The sequence below is a fragment of the Melanostigma gelatinosum genome (assembly GCF_949748355.1).
Source record: "Melanostigma gelatinosum genome assembly, chromosome: 17".
Lineage (NCBI taxonomy): Eukaryota > Metazoa > Chordata > Actinopteri > Perciformes > Zoarcidae > Melanostigma > Melanostigma gelatinosum.
The window spans coordinates 17,213,423-17,230,884 of NC_136650.1; the positions used below are offsets into that span (position 1 = coordinate 17,213,423).

The following is a 17,462-nucleotide window of genomic DNA, read 5'->3' on the forward strand; positions in this document are numbered from 1 at the left end:
GGCTCTCTGACACTCATCATAGTCGGCTGTGAACAAGCTTTGGTAGTCTGCCCCGATGAAGTCCACGTTATGGTACAGCTGAGGCAGACAAGGCTCTGGCAGACAGTAAAGGAGAGTGTGGTCATGGATCAATAATTAACAGTGTATGTAAGGGTACTTAGAAATGTAATAGGTTACAGATTACGAGTTACCCTGTTAATCACTGATTACTGTCAAACTTCAATGAAATGCTCTTCAATATAACTTGAATTAAGATTTGAACAGAGCAGCAGCTTGAATGTTATATTCTACACTTACGCTTTTTTAACAAAATGAATATATTTGGATGCAACCCTTTTGTAATCGCCAACATTTTGATTAGGAAGGGCAATTTAATGACATACTTTTTTCCCCTCAGTAACTGTAACTGATTACAATTGCTCTCACTTTGTAAGAAAAAATTGCAAATTAACTGATGGTTTTCATAATGGTTTCAAAAGTGTTTGAGCTGACGTGGTTCTGAGCTGCAGGGTTTGAGAGAAAATCCAGAGGTGACACCCTGCAGTGGAGTCCGCACATTGGGCTGTCCAGAGGAACTCTTCTTCAGGTAGCAGTAGAAGTGCCTGTAGAGAAGGGCAGATGTTTTTGTGTTTATGTTTGTGTGTGTGTGAGTGAACTGCGGTGGCCTTTAGGTAACGTAAAAACAAGAAAGGCCCCTTTCATAGAGCCAGTGTTCGTCCTCCTACTCTAGACAGATGGCGGTGCACTATGGTATAGTCCTTGAAGAGGTATAGCTCTCTATAAACGGCTCATTCTAAGGTAACGGAAACACTACGATTCTTAGTTTCAGCTGATGATACACAAATGAAAACATAGTTATGAATATCATATTTCATTTCTGCCAATAGATTATCCTACACACTGGCCCTTTAAAACTTAAAATTTAAAAATTGAATAAAAACTGGAGAGGAAATTGCATGGTCACAGTTGCATCGACAACAAATCGACAAATAACCTTTAGCCTATAGCCTTAAAACTATAAATTACAATGAGATAAAACATCTCATGTACGCTTGCAAAAGAGATTAGATAATACACTGCTTGATTTTTTTTTATGTCTGGTAGTGTAGGGTGGCTCTAAATTAAAAATATATATATTTTAATTAATTAATTTCTGGTGACAGTAGGTTGGAGTTTGTTTTCATATTCCAGCTATCTAATTTTCTGAGTACAAAATGTATTTTTGCCATCCGGTTTTATGAAAAATAAACAAGTATTACTTTTTCATGGTTGCACTGCTTGTTTTGTACCTGTTGTCTTTGGTCCAGTCAGCACGAACAAAGGTAAAGTAGAGACAGGAGGGGTGCTGGGTGCAAAGCTGCTGACAGTGGTCGGCATCAGGAGAGAAGACGGATTTGATGTCTGCTCCAGGGAAATCTACATCCTCCACAAGCTGTTGATTGCATTCTAAAATGGAAAACATTACAAACTTTGACATGTACAAATACACAGATAGCCAATACATCATACCACGCACTGTATAAGTGGTGAGATTACAATACTTAAATGCATTACCTTGACTAAAGGAGAGGCTGCAGATAGACAGCAGGAGCCCCAAAATCCAAAGTGTTTCCATGTTCTCAGTTCTGAAGCCAGTGAGGATTCTCGAAACAACTGCTCATTTCATAAGGCAGTCTCATACTGACTTTGAATTAAGGCTTATTGACTTTTTTAAAGTCCAGATTAAAATCAACAGTTGATGTTCAAGACCTTGGAACAGTGTTGCAACTGTTTACTTTTGGTCTGCAGAAATGGATGTTTTTGTGGTCTTGGTATGAAAACACTGAAAGGTTCATGTTCTGTTTGTGCAGTGTGTTGCCAAATATATTCATTTTGTTAAAAAAGCGTAAGTGTAGAATATAACATTCAAGCTGCTGCTCTGTTCAAATCTTAATTCAAGTTATATTGAAGAGCATTTCATTGAAGTTTGACAGTAATCAGTGATTAACAGGGTAACTCGTAATCTGTAACCTATTACATTTCTAAGTACCCTTACATACACTGTTAATTATTGATCCATGACCACACTCTCTTTACTGTCTGCCAGAGCCTTGTCTGCCTCAGCTGTACCATAACGTGGACTTCAACGGGGCAGACTACCAAAGCTTGTTCACAGCCGACTATGATGAGTGTCAGAGAGCCTGCACACGGGACCCTGCCTGTCAGTTCTTTACTTTTGTAAATGGGGCTTTCACACCAGAGAGCATCAGGTAAAACTGGATCACGCAATGTTTCACTGCTGTCTAAATCATTTTCATCTGCTCCCACTGTAGTTGTCAGACACAGTTGGTTTAATTCAAACAATGAGAGGGAAGCTTATCTCTGGCACCACCAACGTTGTGACATACGTAGGTTCACCAATTCCCTAACTATGCAATTTCTTGTTTTGTTTTAGGTACAAGTGCCACCTTAAATTCAGCTGGTCAGTAACAACACCTGCTATTATTGAAAGAAAAACTGGTGTAGTATCTGGATTCTCCCAAAATGCAGACATACCTCAATACATGACACTAGGTACACAAACAGTCCAAAAGCATTTGGAATGAACTCTGCAGATAGTTGCTTCCTTAATGTGTTACCCATGTTTTGATCAGCATGTGAAGGAAAGCTTTTTTCCAAGCACTGACATCCCAGGAAATGACGTTGTGGTTCTTCCTGCTGCCTCTCCTGAACACTGTCAGACTCTGTGCTCTGCTCATCCAGTCTGCACCTTCTTCTCTTTTGTCAGGTAGTCAAACAGTTTTCTCCAATCAGACATTACAATGAGTAAATAATCAAAATGTTCAGCTCTTTCAGGAGAGGGGTGCTTTGACTTTTCATATTTGTAATCTTTAAACTTTTTGAATTAAGCTTTTTGCAATTTTCTTTTGAATGGGATCTCTATGGAGAAAATCTTCAAATCCTGTTATACTTCAACTTTCAAAGCCTTCTTCTTCCTCATACTTTCAGCTACAGACACCATAGTTAGACATTTCAACGAGAAGGTTTTTCAGCAGTGCAGTTTAAATGCTTTCGAGCTTCAACATTTTTCAAACAGATAGTCTCCCATTTCTTAATTTTCAGCAATTTTTTCACAATTAATTTCAGCTTTCAGCATTCCAACGCATTTTCAGCAGGAAATGCTTTTTCGAGTTCAACTTCTATTTATTCCGTGCCCCTCTTCTTCTCCTTCATTTTTTAAGCTACAGAAACCATTCAACTATTAAAATGTTCAGCTCTTTCACCAGAGGTGTGCTATGACTTTTTATATTTCTAACCTTTAAACTTTTTGAATTATTAAGCTTTTTATTTTTTCAATAGGATCTCTATGGAGAATATTTTCAAATGGCTTCAGGCACACAGGTGTTCGCGATTGAGCCAATTAGTGATGTTGATAAACACACAGACTCACAGACACACGCGCACATACACTCATCTCCCTCTCTCTCACCAAAAACAATCACTTCTGTTTTATCTTTGTTTAATTGAAGAAAATTCTGGCACATCCAGATGTTGATTTGTTCAATGCAGTTACCCAGCCCTTGTATGGTATTATAGTCCCCTGGTGACATAGCTATGTAGATTTGTGTGTCGTCTGCATAATTATGATAACACACTTTGTTGCTTTCCATAATCTGAGCTAGTGGAAGCATGTAGATGTTGAACAGAAGAGGCCCCAGTATTGAACCTTGGGGAACACCACATGTCATTTTAGCTCTGATGTGTAATCAGCCACTGTTGTTTTTGGTACCAAGGATGAACAATTGAAAATCACCGCTCAGCTTCAGTCACTGATGTTAAAACCCACAAACCAAGCCAGAAATCTAGGTGTAGTTATGGATTCAGACCTCAACCTGAACAGCCATATCAAGACAATTACAAAATCAGCCTACTATCACCTGAAGAATATATCAAGGATTAGAGGACTTATGTCTCAACAGGATTTAGAAAAACTTGTCCACGCATTTATCTTCAGCAGACTGGACTACTGTAATGGTGTGTTTACAGGTCTCTGTAAAAAGTCCGTCAGAAAGCTGCAGCTGATTCAGAACGCTGCAGCTCGAGTCCTCACTAAGACCAGGGGGTGGATCATATCACCCCAGTTCTGATGTCTTTGCACTGGCTTCCTGTCCAACAAAGAATTGACTTTAAAATCCTACTGTTGGTTTACAAAGCACTGAATGGTTTAGGGCCAAAATACATCTCTGATCTGCTGATACCTTACGAACCATCCCGACCCCTCAGGTCGTCTGGGACCGGTCTACTATCTGTTCCCAGAGTCAGAACTAAACATGGAGAAGCAGCGTTCAGTTTTTCTGTATTAGTACTGGTAGTAGCATGAATAGCAGTAGTAGCAGTTGTAGTATAAGTAATAGTCGTAGTGGTAGTAATAGCAGTAGTGGCAGTGATAATATTGATGGTAGCAGTAATAGCACTAGTAATAGTAGCAACAGCAAAAGTTGTAGTAGAAGTAGTAGCAGCAGTAGTCGTAGTAATACTAGAAATATTAGCAGCAGTAGTAGTTGTCGCAGTATTAGTAAGAGCATTCATTATTTCAACAAAAAGCCGAATTTTGAGCTTAATGTTTACATACAGTTAATCCATGGGGCTTTTATTTTGAAAGGGTGGGGCAGGGAGGGGGAGAGGAGACATAATCATAATGTTTGACACACATAAACAGAGGTTATTAAATGACAGGCTTCATCACAAACAGTTCAGTTAGAATTCACTCTCTGGGGCTTTTATTTTGAAATGGGGTGTGGGGTGTGGGGGAGAAGGGGAGAGGAGACAGAATCATAATGTTAGATAAACACAAACCGGTTATTCAATTACAGGCTCATCACAAGCATTTCAGTTAGGATTCATTCTGTGGGGCTTTTATTTAAAAATGGCGTGTGTGTGTGGCGGGGGGGGTGGAGGAGGGGGGAAAGACCTCTAAAGATCCCTAAGACCTGAATGACTGTATGAGAGAGAGACACACAGAGAGAGAGGGAGATGAGTGTATGTGCGCGTGTGTCTGTGAGTCTGTGTGTTTATCAACATCACTAATTGGCTCAATCGCGAACACCTGTGTGCCTGAAGCCATTTGAAAATATTCTCCATAGAGATCCTATTGAAAAAATAAAAAGCTTAATAATTCAAAAAGTTTAAAGGTTAGAAATATAAAAAGTCATAGCACACCTCTGGTGAAAGAGCTGAACATTTTAATAGTTGAATGGTTTCTGTAGCTTAAAAAATGAAGGAGAAGAAGAGGGGCACGGAATAAATAGAAGTTGAACTCGAAAAAGCATTTCCTGCTGAAAATGCGTTGGAATGCTGAAAGCTGAAATTAATTGTGAAAAAATTGCTGAAAATTAAGAAATGGGAGACTATCTGTTTGAAAAATGTTGAAGCTCGAAAGCATTTAAACTGCACTGCTGAAAAACCTTCTCGTTGAAATGTCTAACTATGGTGTCTGTAGCTGAAAGTATGAGGAAGAAGAAGGCTTTGAAAGTTGAAGTATAACAGGATTTGAAGATTTTCTCCATAGAGATCCCATTCAAAAGAAAATTGCAAAAAGCTTAATTCAAAAAGTTTAAAGATTACAAATATGAAAAGTCAAAGCACCCCTCTCCTGAAAGAGCTGAACATTTTGATTATTTACTCATTGTAATGTCTGATTGGAGAAAACTGTTTGACTACCTGACAAAAGAGAAGAAGGTGCAGACTGGATGAGCAGAGCACAGAGTCTGACAGTGTTCAGGAGAGGCAGCAGGAAGAACCACAACGTCATTTCCTGGGATGTCAGTGCTTGGAAAAAAGCTTTCCTTCACATGCTGATCAAAACATGGGTAACACATTAAGGAAGCAACTATCTGCAGAGTTCATTCCAAATGCTTTTGGACTGTTTGTGTACCTGGTGTCATGTATTGAGGTATGTCTGCATTTTGGGAGAATCCAGATACTACACCAGTTTTTCTTTCAACAATAGCAGGTGTTGTTACTGACCAGCTGAATTTAAGGTGGCACTTGTACCTAAAACAAAACAAGAAATTGCATAGTTAGGGAATTGGTGAACCTACGTATGTCACAACGTTGGTGGTGCCAGAGAAAAGCTTCCCTCTCATTGTTTGAATTAAACCAACTGTGTCTGACAACTACAGTGGGAGCAGATGAAAATGATTTCGACAGCAGTGAAACATTGCGTGATCCAGTTTTACCTGATGCTCTCTGGTGTGAAAGCCCCATTTACAAAAGTAAAGAACTGACAGGCAGGGTCCCGTGTGCAGGCTCTCTGACACTCATCATAGTCGGCTGTGAACAAGCTTTGGTAGTCTGCCCCGTTGAAGTCCACGTTATGGTACAGCTGAGGCAGACAAGGCTCTGGCAGACAGTAAAGGAGAGTGTGGTCATGGATCAATAATTAACAGTGTATGTAAGGGTACGTAGAAATGTAATAGGTTACAGATTACGAGTTACCCTGTTAATCACTGATTACTGTCAAACTTCAATGAAATGCTGTTCAATATAACTTGAATTAAGATTTGAACAGAGCAGCAGCTTGAATGTTATATTCTACACTTACGCTTTTTTCACAAAATGAATATATTTGTCAACACACTGCACAAACAGAACATGAACTTTCCAGTGTTTTCATACCAAGACCACAAAAACATTTCTCCAATCAGAGTGTGGGTTAAGATCCCTGACTTTTGTCATCAGAGCCTGACTGACCTGTTTAGTCCCTCACCATGGGAACAAAGCACATGAAACCATTGTCAATCTAGGGGACAGGTCAGACCTCAAAGTAATGTCTCAGCTTCACTCAATACAACCTAATGCTTAAAAGTATACTTTTCTTCTGAAGCTACTCAATCAAAAATTGTGTTCTAAAAGTGAAAATATAAAGTAGTGGCAGGATTCAGCATGCCAGAAAAACAAGAGCAAAATTCTAATTTTGAATAGATCTGCAGACCAAAAGTAAACAGTTGCAACACTGTTCAAATGTTGATTTTAATCTGGACTTTAAAAAAGTCAATAAGCCTTAATTCAAAGTCAGTATGAGACTGCCTTATGAAATGAGCAGTTGTTTCGAGAATCCTCACTGGCTTCAGAACTGAGAACATGGAAACACTTTGGATTTTGGGGCTCCTGCTGTCTATCTGCAGCCTCTCCTTTAGTCAAGGTAATGCATTTAAGTATTGTAATCTCACCACTTATACAGTGCGTGGTATGATGTATTGGCTATCTGTGTATTTGTACATGTCAAAGTTTGTAATGTTTTCCATTTTAGAATGCAATCAACAGCTTGTGGAGGATGTAGATTTCCCTGGAGCAGACATCAAATCCGTCTTCTCTCCTGATGCCGACCACTGTCAGCAGCTTTGCACCCAGCACCCCTCCTGTCTCTACTTTACCTTTGTTCGTGCTGACTGGACCAAAGACAACAGGTACAAAACAAGCAGTGCAACCATGAAAAGTAATACTTGTTTATTTTTCATAAAACCGGATGGCAAAAATACATTTTGGACTCAGAAAATTAGATAGCTGGAATATGAAAACAAACTCCAACCTACTGTCAACCTACTGTCAAGTAGGCCTTTCTTGTTTTTACGTTACCTAAAGGCCACCGCAGTTCACACACACACACACACAAACACAAAAACATCTGCTCTTCTCCACAGGCACTTCTACTGCTACCTCAAGACCAGTCCCTCTGGACAGCCCACAGTGAAGACTCAACTACAGGGTGTCACCTCTGGATTTTCTCTCAAACCCTGCAGCGCATATCTACGTAGGCTCTATTTTTTGTTTCAAAGAGCAATTGTAAACAGTTACAGCTCCTGAGAAAAAAAACAGCATGTGATTAAATTGCACTTCCTAATCAAAATGTTGGCGATTATTAAAGGGTTGCATCCAAATATATTCATTTTGGTAAAAAAGTGTAAAAAAGCTGCTGCTCTGTTCAAATTTTAATTCATGTTATATTGAAGAACATTTAATTGAGGTTTGACAGTAATCGGTGATTTACTGTTGTGATGTTTGCAATGCCTGGTTTTAGTTTATGTCATTAGGACATTTTTAGCTTTATTACCTTGTTCAACACATGTTAGAACAGTGATCACATTTTCTAAGTACCCTTACATACACTGTTAATTATTGATCCATGACCACACTCTCCTTTACTGTCTGCCAGAGCCTTGTCTGCCTCAGCTGTACCATAACGTGGACTTCAACGGGGCAGACTACCAAAGCTTGTTCACAGCCGACTATGATGAGTGTCAGAGAGCCTGCACACGGGACGCTGCCTGTCAGTTCTTTACTTTTGTAAATGGGACTTTCACACCAGAGAGCATCAGGTAAAACTGGATCACGCAATGTTTCACTGCTGTCGAAATCATTTTCATCTGCTCCCACTGTAGTTGTCAGACACAGTTGGTTTAATTCAAACAATGAGAGGGAAGCTTTTCTCTGGCACCACCAACGTTGTGACATACGTAGGTTCACCAATTCCCTAACTATGCAATTTCTTGTTTTGTTTTAGGTACAAGTGCCACCTTAAATTCAGCTGGTCAGTAACAACACCTGCTATTGTTGAAAGAAAAACTGGTGTAGTATCTGGATTCTCCCAAAATGCAGACATACCTCAATACATGACACCAGGTACACAAACAGTCCAAAAGCATTTGGAATGAACTCTGCAGATAGTTGCTTCCTTAATGTGTTACCCATGTTTTGATCAGCATGTGAAGGAAAGCTTTTTCCAAGCACTGACATCCCAGGAAATGACGTTGTGGTTCTTCCTGCTGCCTCTCCTGAACACTGTCAGACTCTGTGCTCTGCTCATCCACTCTGCACCTTCTTCTCTTTTGTCAGGTAGTCAAACAGTTTTCTCCAATCAGACATTACAATGAGTAAATAAAGTGCTTTTATTAGCCTATTCATTGTGCCAGCAACTTACCTGACAGTATGTTAACTGTGATTACATATTTCATTCTCCTGTTCTATCAGATCTGTTCTTGAATCTCAAACTATAGAAATGTTCTTTTTTTTTGCAGTAACAACTTTAATTGTTACCTGAAGAACAACAAAAATGAAATGGTTCCCAAAGCCAAAGAAGGAGTCACATCTGGATTACCAGCACGCTTCTGTCAGCTGGATATCAGTATGTATTATTAATCAACACTAAAACTGTCGGAGAGGACACACTTTCAGTAGAGCATCACAGACCAAAGACCAGCTGAACTGTATGGATTGACAAATTCAATAATTTAATGTTATATATTTCCCACGTGGCAAAGGATCGGTCACTCTAGTCTTCACTTATTCAATGAAAACAACATGTTCTACATACATCCATGGTTCCCAGATGATCCATCATTATAATTTTAATTGATAAAACTGTCTTTTGATTTTCGAGAATTGTTTCAACAATGATGAATGGACTGCCAAAGATTTTACTCAACACCTTCATACTTCCCTCAGGATGAAGCACACTTTTCATGGCTGACTTATGGCAGCAGGCTGTGTTTGCATTATAACGCCATTTATTCTCAGCAGTTAGAACAATTAGAATCGAAGCACTGTGCTAGAAGTCCAAATCTGAAAATAATAATGGAAAAACCTTTGTGATGAATACATTATGGCAAAGCCGGACTTTTTCTTCTCGTGATTCTTCTCTAAAAAGACAATTTTCACTGAATGGCAATGTTATTTTTTACTTTATTTGATCATTTCAGAAATAATGATAAACCAAAAATCTGCCATTTTCCCTCTAACACTGCATGAATAGATAAGCTATAAACTCTTATTTTAGATTTGGTTATAAAGCGATCTTTCAAAACAATCTATCATTCAGCAACTGTATTCATTTATCCTTTCAGTTCATTGTTGGTGAAGTATTTCTGTAGTTTAGCCAGCAGCAGCACTCTAACCTTGTTCCTCTCTGCTACCAGGCTGGGTTAAGGCAACTTATGAAGGAGTAGATTTCAGAAGCGATGACATTCGCTTTGAGCTGATGGACGATGCAGACACTTGTCAGAAGACCTGTAATGCTGATCCTACATGCCAGTACTACACCTATGTCAATACAAACTTCTTCAACAGTGTTTACAGGTGGAGTATTTTCATGCGTGCAAACCTGCATTAACACAGATACTTTCCATTCTTTTAATAAAATTGTACCAACAATTCAGGCAATAACCAGAAAACATTTAACTTGATCGTCAATGAGACACCATTGCAGCCCTTCTTTATAGATTATGACAGCTGTATTTATGGTGCATATTTGAAGATGCTGTTATTCATCTTGTGTTCCAGGCGCCGCTGCTACCTCAAGCGTGCCATCACCATGCCTGCTCCTCCTAAAGTCACCAAACTGACCAATGTTGTATCAGGCTTCCAACTGAGGAACTGCGTGAATAGTTACCTTTAGGTCTTCAACAAGAGCACTTGGTCTGTTGGTGGTTCCGAACATCATTTGATTGCTTTTTAAGCTGCAAAGGATTCTTTGTGTGTGTCAACAAGAGCAATAAAACAGATCAGTTTAATTTCAGTCTGCTTCATTCATTTGAGAGTCAGTAGTCACACAGTCTTATTTTAGCCCGCTTGTAAGAAGAATACGTTTTCAAGAGTATAGTATTCAGGTGAGCAATGATACTAAAACATATGTGTGTTTCTACACCAACACAATCTGCCACAGACAACAGGATTCATTGAGGTCATTGCAGTATTTAACATTTTCAGTCATTAGATGTACCTTTACTTAGTAAATAACAATAAGCGGTAGAAATAATTACAAGGTGAATATTTTGTAAAAAACTGATGTCAGCTGGCCTTTTCTTATTTTTCACACACTAAAGACGGTGAAAGCAGAGTGGGGGTTTCTTGCATGACTCAATTGACTGCTAGTTGATTGCTCAAGACATTGGAACAGCCTTCCAACTTGTGACGATCCCTCCCTTCCACCAGGGGTCTGTGTCTGTTTCCGCTCAGGTTGTCTTGCAGGATGTTGATCGGCAGCTAACGAGCCCCACCTGAGCCTGCTGGGTTGGTCCCAGCTATAAAGGCTGCCCTTCTTCTTTGGCTGGGTGCCTCTGTGACTCCTGTGTGGAGGACCTGGCTGGTAGCTGCCTTGTTTTGATTGTTTAGTTACTGGTTCATCAAATCAATGTGTGCTTATTACTTTTATCACTCATGTTACGACTTTTTGAGCCGTGTCGTGACACACTGTTTACTTTTGCTCTACTGACCTCTTCAAAATTAGGTTTTGCTTTAGTTTCTCTGGCATGCTGAATCCTGTCACGACTGAAACATTGCGTTGAGGTCTGACCTGTCCCCTAGAATGACGATGGTTTAATTTGCTTTGTTCCCATGGTGAGGGACTAAACCAGTCCGTCAGGCTCTGATGACGAAAGTCGAGGGATCTTAACCCTGATTTGTGAAATGGGATTGAAGTCTTGGTATGAAAACACTGGAAAGTATGTTGCCACCCTTTGGACATATAAGGAATAACAGGAAAGTTGCAAGGAGCCAAACGGCAGCAAACCAAAATGACAGTGAAAGCGGTGGAGTTTATTTGAGTTGAGCGGCCTCTGTTGTCAGAACTTCAAACTTCCTGTGAGAGACAAGCTGTGCTCAAATATGTTTGTGTAGAAACCTACAGTTGTATTCTAATTCCAATGCCCCCCCCCCCCAAAAAACAAACAAAAAAAGCCTTGCAAAGGTGCAAGTCAACATTTATTGTTTACAGCACAAACAGAATCTGCAGTTTCAGCCACACACACATTTTAGGTAATTATTAACTGCAGCAAATGCATATTTCTTAAAAAAGTGCATCCAGCTAGAGTAGTGCAATGCAAGGAGTGGTTCCATATTACACAACAGGGACAGTTCCAGCGTGTCAGCTGATGAGTGTTGGAATCTCAGACGTCTTTGAGCGTGTCTTGTCCCGGGCTCTCCAGCCAGGTAGGAGGCCAGGAGGCTTTGATGCTGGGTCTCTCCTTCAGAGTGTTATAGTACGCTGCCAGTTTAGGGTAACGCTCTTCACATAACCTAAAGAAAGGAGAAAAATGTTTAATTTCCAAAGACAAATGTATTGCTTTGTAATCACTGCATTTATTTTGTGAATCTTAAGACATTTTTAGTGATTTAATCAACGTACCCAAAACGGTAGAGATAAGCGACGCTTGGATAAACAACCACATCAGCCAGTGAAAAGGTCTTTCCAGCCAGGAAAGAGCCGGATCCCTAGAAGACAGATAAAAGAGTTAGGCCACATCCATGTGCTGGTGGGCAGATTTGACACCCAAGACAGCTGTCAGCTGCATTCATTTGCCTCTATACCTATTAACAATTTACATGAATGTTAGCCATGATGGATGGCCATACAGCAGCTAAAGAAACATTATTGGACCGGTTGAAGAAGTGGGACTTCGAGCATTAGGTGGCAGTAGGTGAATTTTCTTACCTGGAAAGAGCCGGGGTAGCAGTTTACCCATGTTTGTCTGAAGCTAAGCTAACCATCTTCTGGTGGTAACTTTATATTTACAATACAGACGTGAACTGGTGTCAGTCTTCTAATCAAAATATCATAACAAAAGCGAATGAGGGCATCTCCAAAAATGCTGCCGTTTTTACAGAACAGCATTCTGTACAACAAACATGTAATTGCCTTTTTAGTTCAACAAACACTGAGCGCGTGTTGCCTTCGTTAAAATCCTTGGAACAAAAGTTCCTTTTTTTTAACCACGAGTGACTTTTGAACTGCAATGATTATACCTGTGTCTTGGTGTCCTCATATTGTAGTTCTTTATTTTCTCTTTATATGGACTCATGTGTCTGAAAATAAAGTTGAATATTTTATAATCTTCAGGTATATGCAGATAACCACCACGTCACCCGGCTTCATCTTAAATAAGGTTCTAGAAGCATCAAAAACCGCTAAAACTGGTACACGATATCCGCACACTTAAACCTATGAAACACTGTATTTTTATCTTTCGGTCTAAAGGACCTTCATTGGAGGTGTGATGGCTAAACTCCACTGAGACTTATCGATCCGTTTTTATTGTCCGACCACTCTGTCTTTTGGCCCTTGTTGTATTAACAAAGTGAATCAATGTCAGACATGGTCAGTGAGGGTCCACTCAAGTTTAGTAGTATTGTGCATGTGTGTGTGGGGACATAATATTGTCAGCTTAGATAAGAGCTGAACGGGGGTGCAGACATTGAACCTTTCGTTGGTCAAAGAATGGTCACTGTTGTCCAAATGGCTTAATAATGAACTCCTCCTGCCCCACCATGTGATCAAGGCCTTTATAAGTCATACACAACAAACACTCTGGGTTCTTCCTCCTTCAGACCGCATTGCAGTCTGTAGGACGATTGAACCTTCTCTGCGCAGAGAATGAATACTTTAAAGACAAGCTTATTTTCTCAATACTTCAGCATCACAGGACAAACTCTGTCGTATTAAATAGTTTTTTCCAACCACAGAGGAGACATGGTTCAGGTTTACCTTCTCCAGGTATCCCTCCCACAGCTTGATCTCAGCAGTCAGAGCCTCTCTATTTCTCTTCACAGCACAGTCATGTCTCTCTCCCTCAGGGACCTTATAGGTGTAGTAGATCACATCCCCTGAAAAACGCAAAAACAGTCAGTCGTGACGGCTGCTATCAATGAACTCCATGCACTCATAGTCGGCTACAACAGACGACATCAGTTTCAAACTGAAGACCGTAAAAGTAGCTCAAACAGTTTGAAGCGGCCTCCTTAGAAAATACGATGTTCACTGAGCTGTAATAAACAAGTTGATTGTAAATATTTGATCTTGTTTTACTATGGCTCTTGTTTGCACTATCCACTATGCTGCCGTACTCCTGTAAATTTCCCCGCTGCAGGACTAAAAAAGGATTGCCTTATTTTATGACTTGAGCCTTGAATGCAAGCTAGTCTGACCATGTGATCTTTTGAGGGATTAGAATGACCTTTCACTACCTCTTTTAAGGGGTGCACAACATAGATGTAATGCATGGTGCCATGGCTTAATGACACAAATGCTCAGCTCATTAGTGTGTTTCAGGTTCCTTGGGAGGGGGGTGAGATTGCGCACCCTCTGAGGAGATTGACTGAGGACATGAAGTGTCGGAGGTTTTAAACAAGGCAGTTGGGTGTGTAGTGTGTTGCCAAGGCCTCTAGATGACATCAGCTTAGTCATTAAGTTCAATAGGATCAACTGCAAAAACATTGTTGACATGCAGGATTTACAGCATCAACAGCTACATCTTGGTTTGCAAAAACAGTCAAATACTTTGCATGTCAGAATTAACCTACCCATTTTCTGGCCGAAAGTAAGACTCTCAAACATGCGCTGATACATCATTGCTTGTTCAGCTGGGCAGTCAGGGATCAGCTTGGTTCCCTGGGACTTGAACTGGTTCTGTTGTTTGGAGACATGAAAAGAGGAACCATGGTGAATGCTGGAGCAGGACATGCTGCTCCGGTTTCATTTCCTCTGGGGGTGCAGGGTGTCTGATGGCGGCATACAATTTTAGTAGGGGGCCAAGTTCTTACCTCCAGGTACAAGCAGGCAGCTAAGGACTCATTCAGGACATTCTTTCCACATTTGAAGGCAGGAAGCTTAAAGAAAGAGAGTGGAATGCAAATGTCAGGCAACAATGTTTAAAACGAATGTGTGCATATAAGGTAAAAAGTAATGTTTAAAGTGAACTTACCTGTCCCCTGGGATTCATGGCCATGACCTCCTTTGACTTGTGCTCCCCCTTGGAAAAGTCGAGCAGTTTCTGGTTGTAGCCCTGCAGGTTCTTCTCCTCCAGCGCGATCATGACCCTCCAGCAGGGAGGCGAGCCGGAGCCCCACAGCAGAGTCATGTCCTTGGCCATGGTTGTAGAGTGAACTGGTACACCTGAGAGTAAAAGCCCGAAGTGGAAGGTGTCAGGAGTGAAGCGATAACGTATCAAATGTCTGCTTATATAACAAGCTCCAGCCCCTTCACATCTGGATTGGTGGAAATAAGTCCCATCCCATTTTTTTCTTTTTTCCAAAGATCTGTGACTCAAGATAGTTAAGAGAGTTCACTCCCTATATAAGCAAGTTACATCCCCTTTCATCAATCTGTCTTCAAATCGAGGCAATATGATGTCATATTGAAAGCCAGCGTATTTCAGTTACTGCATTAAACTAATTCAATGTGAATTTTGCCTCCAGCTGCATTGATCCACAGGAATTAGCAAAGTCACACATGTGGAGGAGATCTTCCTCTTGCTTTGCATTTACTCTTTGACCTCAACTACGCATCCGACGCTGGAATAATGTTTTAAAAAGTGCACTGAAGGAGACTTGTAATAACTACACCTGTAACCTGTAATTGTAGTTCACAATCAGCTTATTCACTTACATTAGAACTTCACATTGAAACGTGTTCTTACTATAACATTCCAACTGACATTACTGAGATAACATATCTGTGGAAAACTATGTGAATAGTATCTTGGTTTGTTGCTTTTAGATTTAACTGTTATTGTGGGGATTTACTATTTACTATTTATAATATTTCTTGTTGCATGTTTGCAGCATCTTGAAATTTGACTTTTGAAAACTCACTGTGACTCAGCACTTTTCACTCACCCCTGCACACACCGAGAAAAAACAGCTCTGGTTGTTAAAAGTAAACAATCACTTTGCTGCTGAATGTAACCGACACCACCCATCTAATTTATCATTATTTGAGCGTGACATAACATTTTATTTACATTGTTCACATATACTTGTAGTTTATTTGTGCCTCTTTCTCCGAGTTGGTCTTTGAACTTTAGACGTTGTGGACTTGAGTAGTGGTCAGCACTGGCATGCGTTTTGATGCAGTTTGCAACGACTATTTCTTGCCAAAAAGACAACTTGGTTCATGAGAGAATGCTGCAGAAATCACATGAAAAACATGTGGTTTTGCTGAAGCCTGCTCCCTCACTGAAACACAGGTTTCAGTGTATTCTGTCTCATTATTCTACAGACTGAAAGATTTTACAATAATCGAGTTTATTCCATCAGTGATCCATGTTTTTAAAAGTTGTCGTATTTCAAGCAATCCAGTTTGTCATAATTAATGTCTTTCTGATTTCTTAGAAAATACTCTGCTGAAGTTATTCGAAATGTCCCAGTATACATCATTATGGTGTGACTGGCATGGCTATAATAGTGTGAGTTGTGACTTTCTTTGATATGCCAAACCAAAGATCTTTCATTGTATTGCAGTCCCTCAACAGATTGAGCAAAGTTTCTTCAGCATCAACACATTTCATACATTTACCAGCGTCCCTTTTGCCAGTTTTATGTAGACGTGACAGTGTGTAATATAATCTGTTTTATTTTAGTCGTAATTAACTTTGCAAGCTTGTTTTTTGTACAAGGAAGAGTTGCCTTGCGTTTTTCCATTCATCATTCCAGGAAATATCTTCCTCAGACCTCTTTTTGTGGAGGTCTGTCGTGCTGTCACCCCATCTATCTTTGAAATGGCACTGAGAAGCATTTAATAGTGTCTGATTAAAAAAAAGGGCCACAGAGAAGAACAGGATGACACATTGCAGAAGTCTTCTCGTGCTGCTTTGCAGTAGAACGGTTGAACCTCGAGTGTGCAGGATCTCAGCCCATGCTCATGTAAAACATCTAGCAGCTGCACAAGTCTGTTTCTGTATTAAAGGTGACACCCTGTGGTGGAGTCCGCACATTGGGCTGTGCAGAAGGACTGGTCTTGAGGTAGCAATAGAAATGCCTGCAGAGAAAGGCAGGTGTGTGTTTGTGTGTCTTTGACTTCACCAGTGTGAAGGATTTAGTGACATCTAGTGGTGAGGTTGCATATTTCAACCAACTGTATAGCCCTTAGCTCATCACTTCAAATAACGTAAAAACGAGAAAGGCCCTTTGTAGAGCCAGTGTTTGGATTGTTCTTCTGGGCTGCTGTAGAAAGATGGCGGTGCACTATGGTATGGTCCTTGAAGAGGTATAGCTCTCTATGTCGATATAAACGGCTCATTCTAAAGGTAACGAAAACAGAATTCTGAGTTCCAGCCAGGTGATAATTAAAAAGAGTTGTGAACATTATATTTAATTCCTGCCGATTATCTTGCACACTGGCCCTTTAAAACTGAAACTAAAGAGGAAAGTGCATGGTCACAGTTGCATCGAAACAAGACATTGAAACAGTGCGACAGCTATTTACTTTTGCTGACCTACTCAAAATTTGATTTTGTTGTTTTTCTGGCACGCTGAATCCTGCCACTACTTTCTATTTTCACTTTTAGAACACAATTTTTGATTGAGCAGCTTTAATAGAAAAGTATACGTTTAAGCATTGGGTTGTATTGAGTGAAGCTGAAACATTGCTTTGAGGTCTGACCTGTCCCCTAGAATGACGATGGTTTCATGTGCTTCGTTCCCATGGTGAGGGA

General features: G+C 40.1%; 1 protein-coding gene across 1 annotated transcript; it reads right to left on the reverse strand.

Moving 5' to 3' along the window:
• Window positions 1-11,718: 11,718 nt before the first annotated feature.
• Window positions 11,719-14,973, reverse strand: LOC306791562 (glutathione S-transferase A-like). Its single transcript, XM_079288349.1, has 6 exons — window positions 14,733-14,973; window positions 14,572-14,637; window positions 14,332-14,437; window positions 13,517-13,635; window positions 12,161-12,246; window positions 11,719-12,051 (listed from the first exon to the last, which is right to left on the reverse strand). Exons 1-6 carry the CDS (start codon window positions 14,898-14,900, stop codon window positions 11,922-11,924), a joined length of 675 nt encoding a protein of 224 aa, XP_079144475.1. The 5' UTR covers window positions 14,901-14,973; the 3' UTR covers window positions 11,719-11,921.
• Between the last annotated feature and the right edge of the window lie 2,489 nt (window positions 14,974-17,462).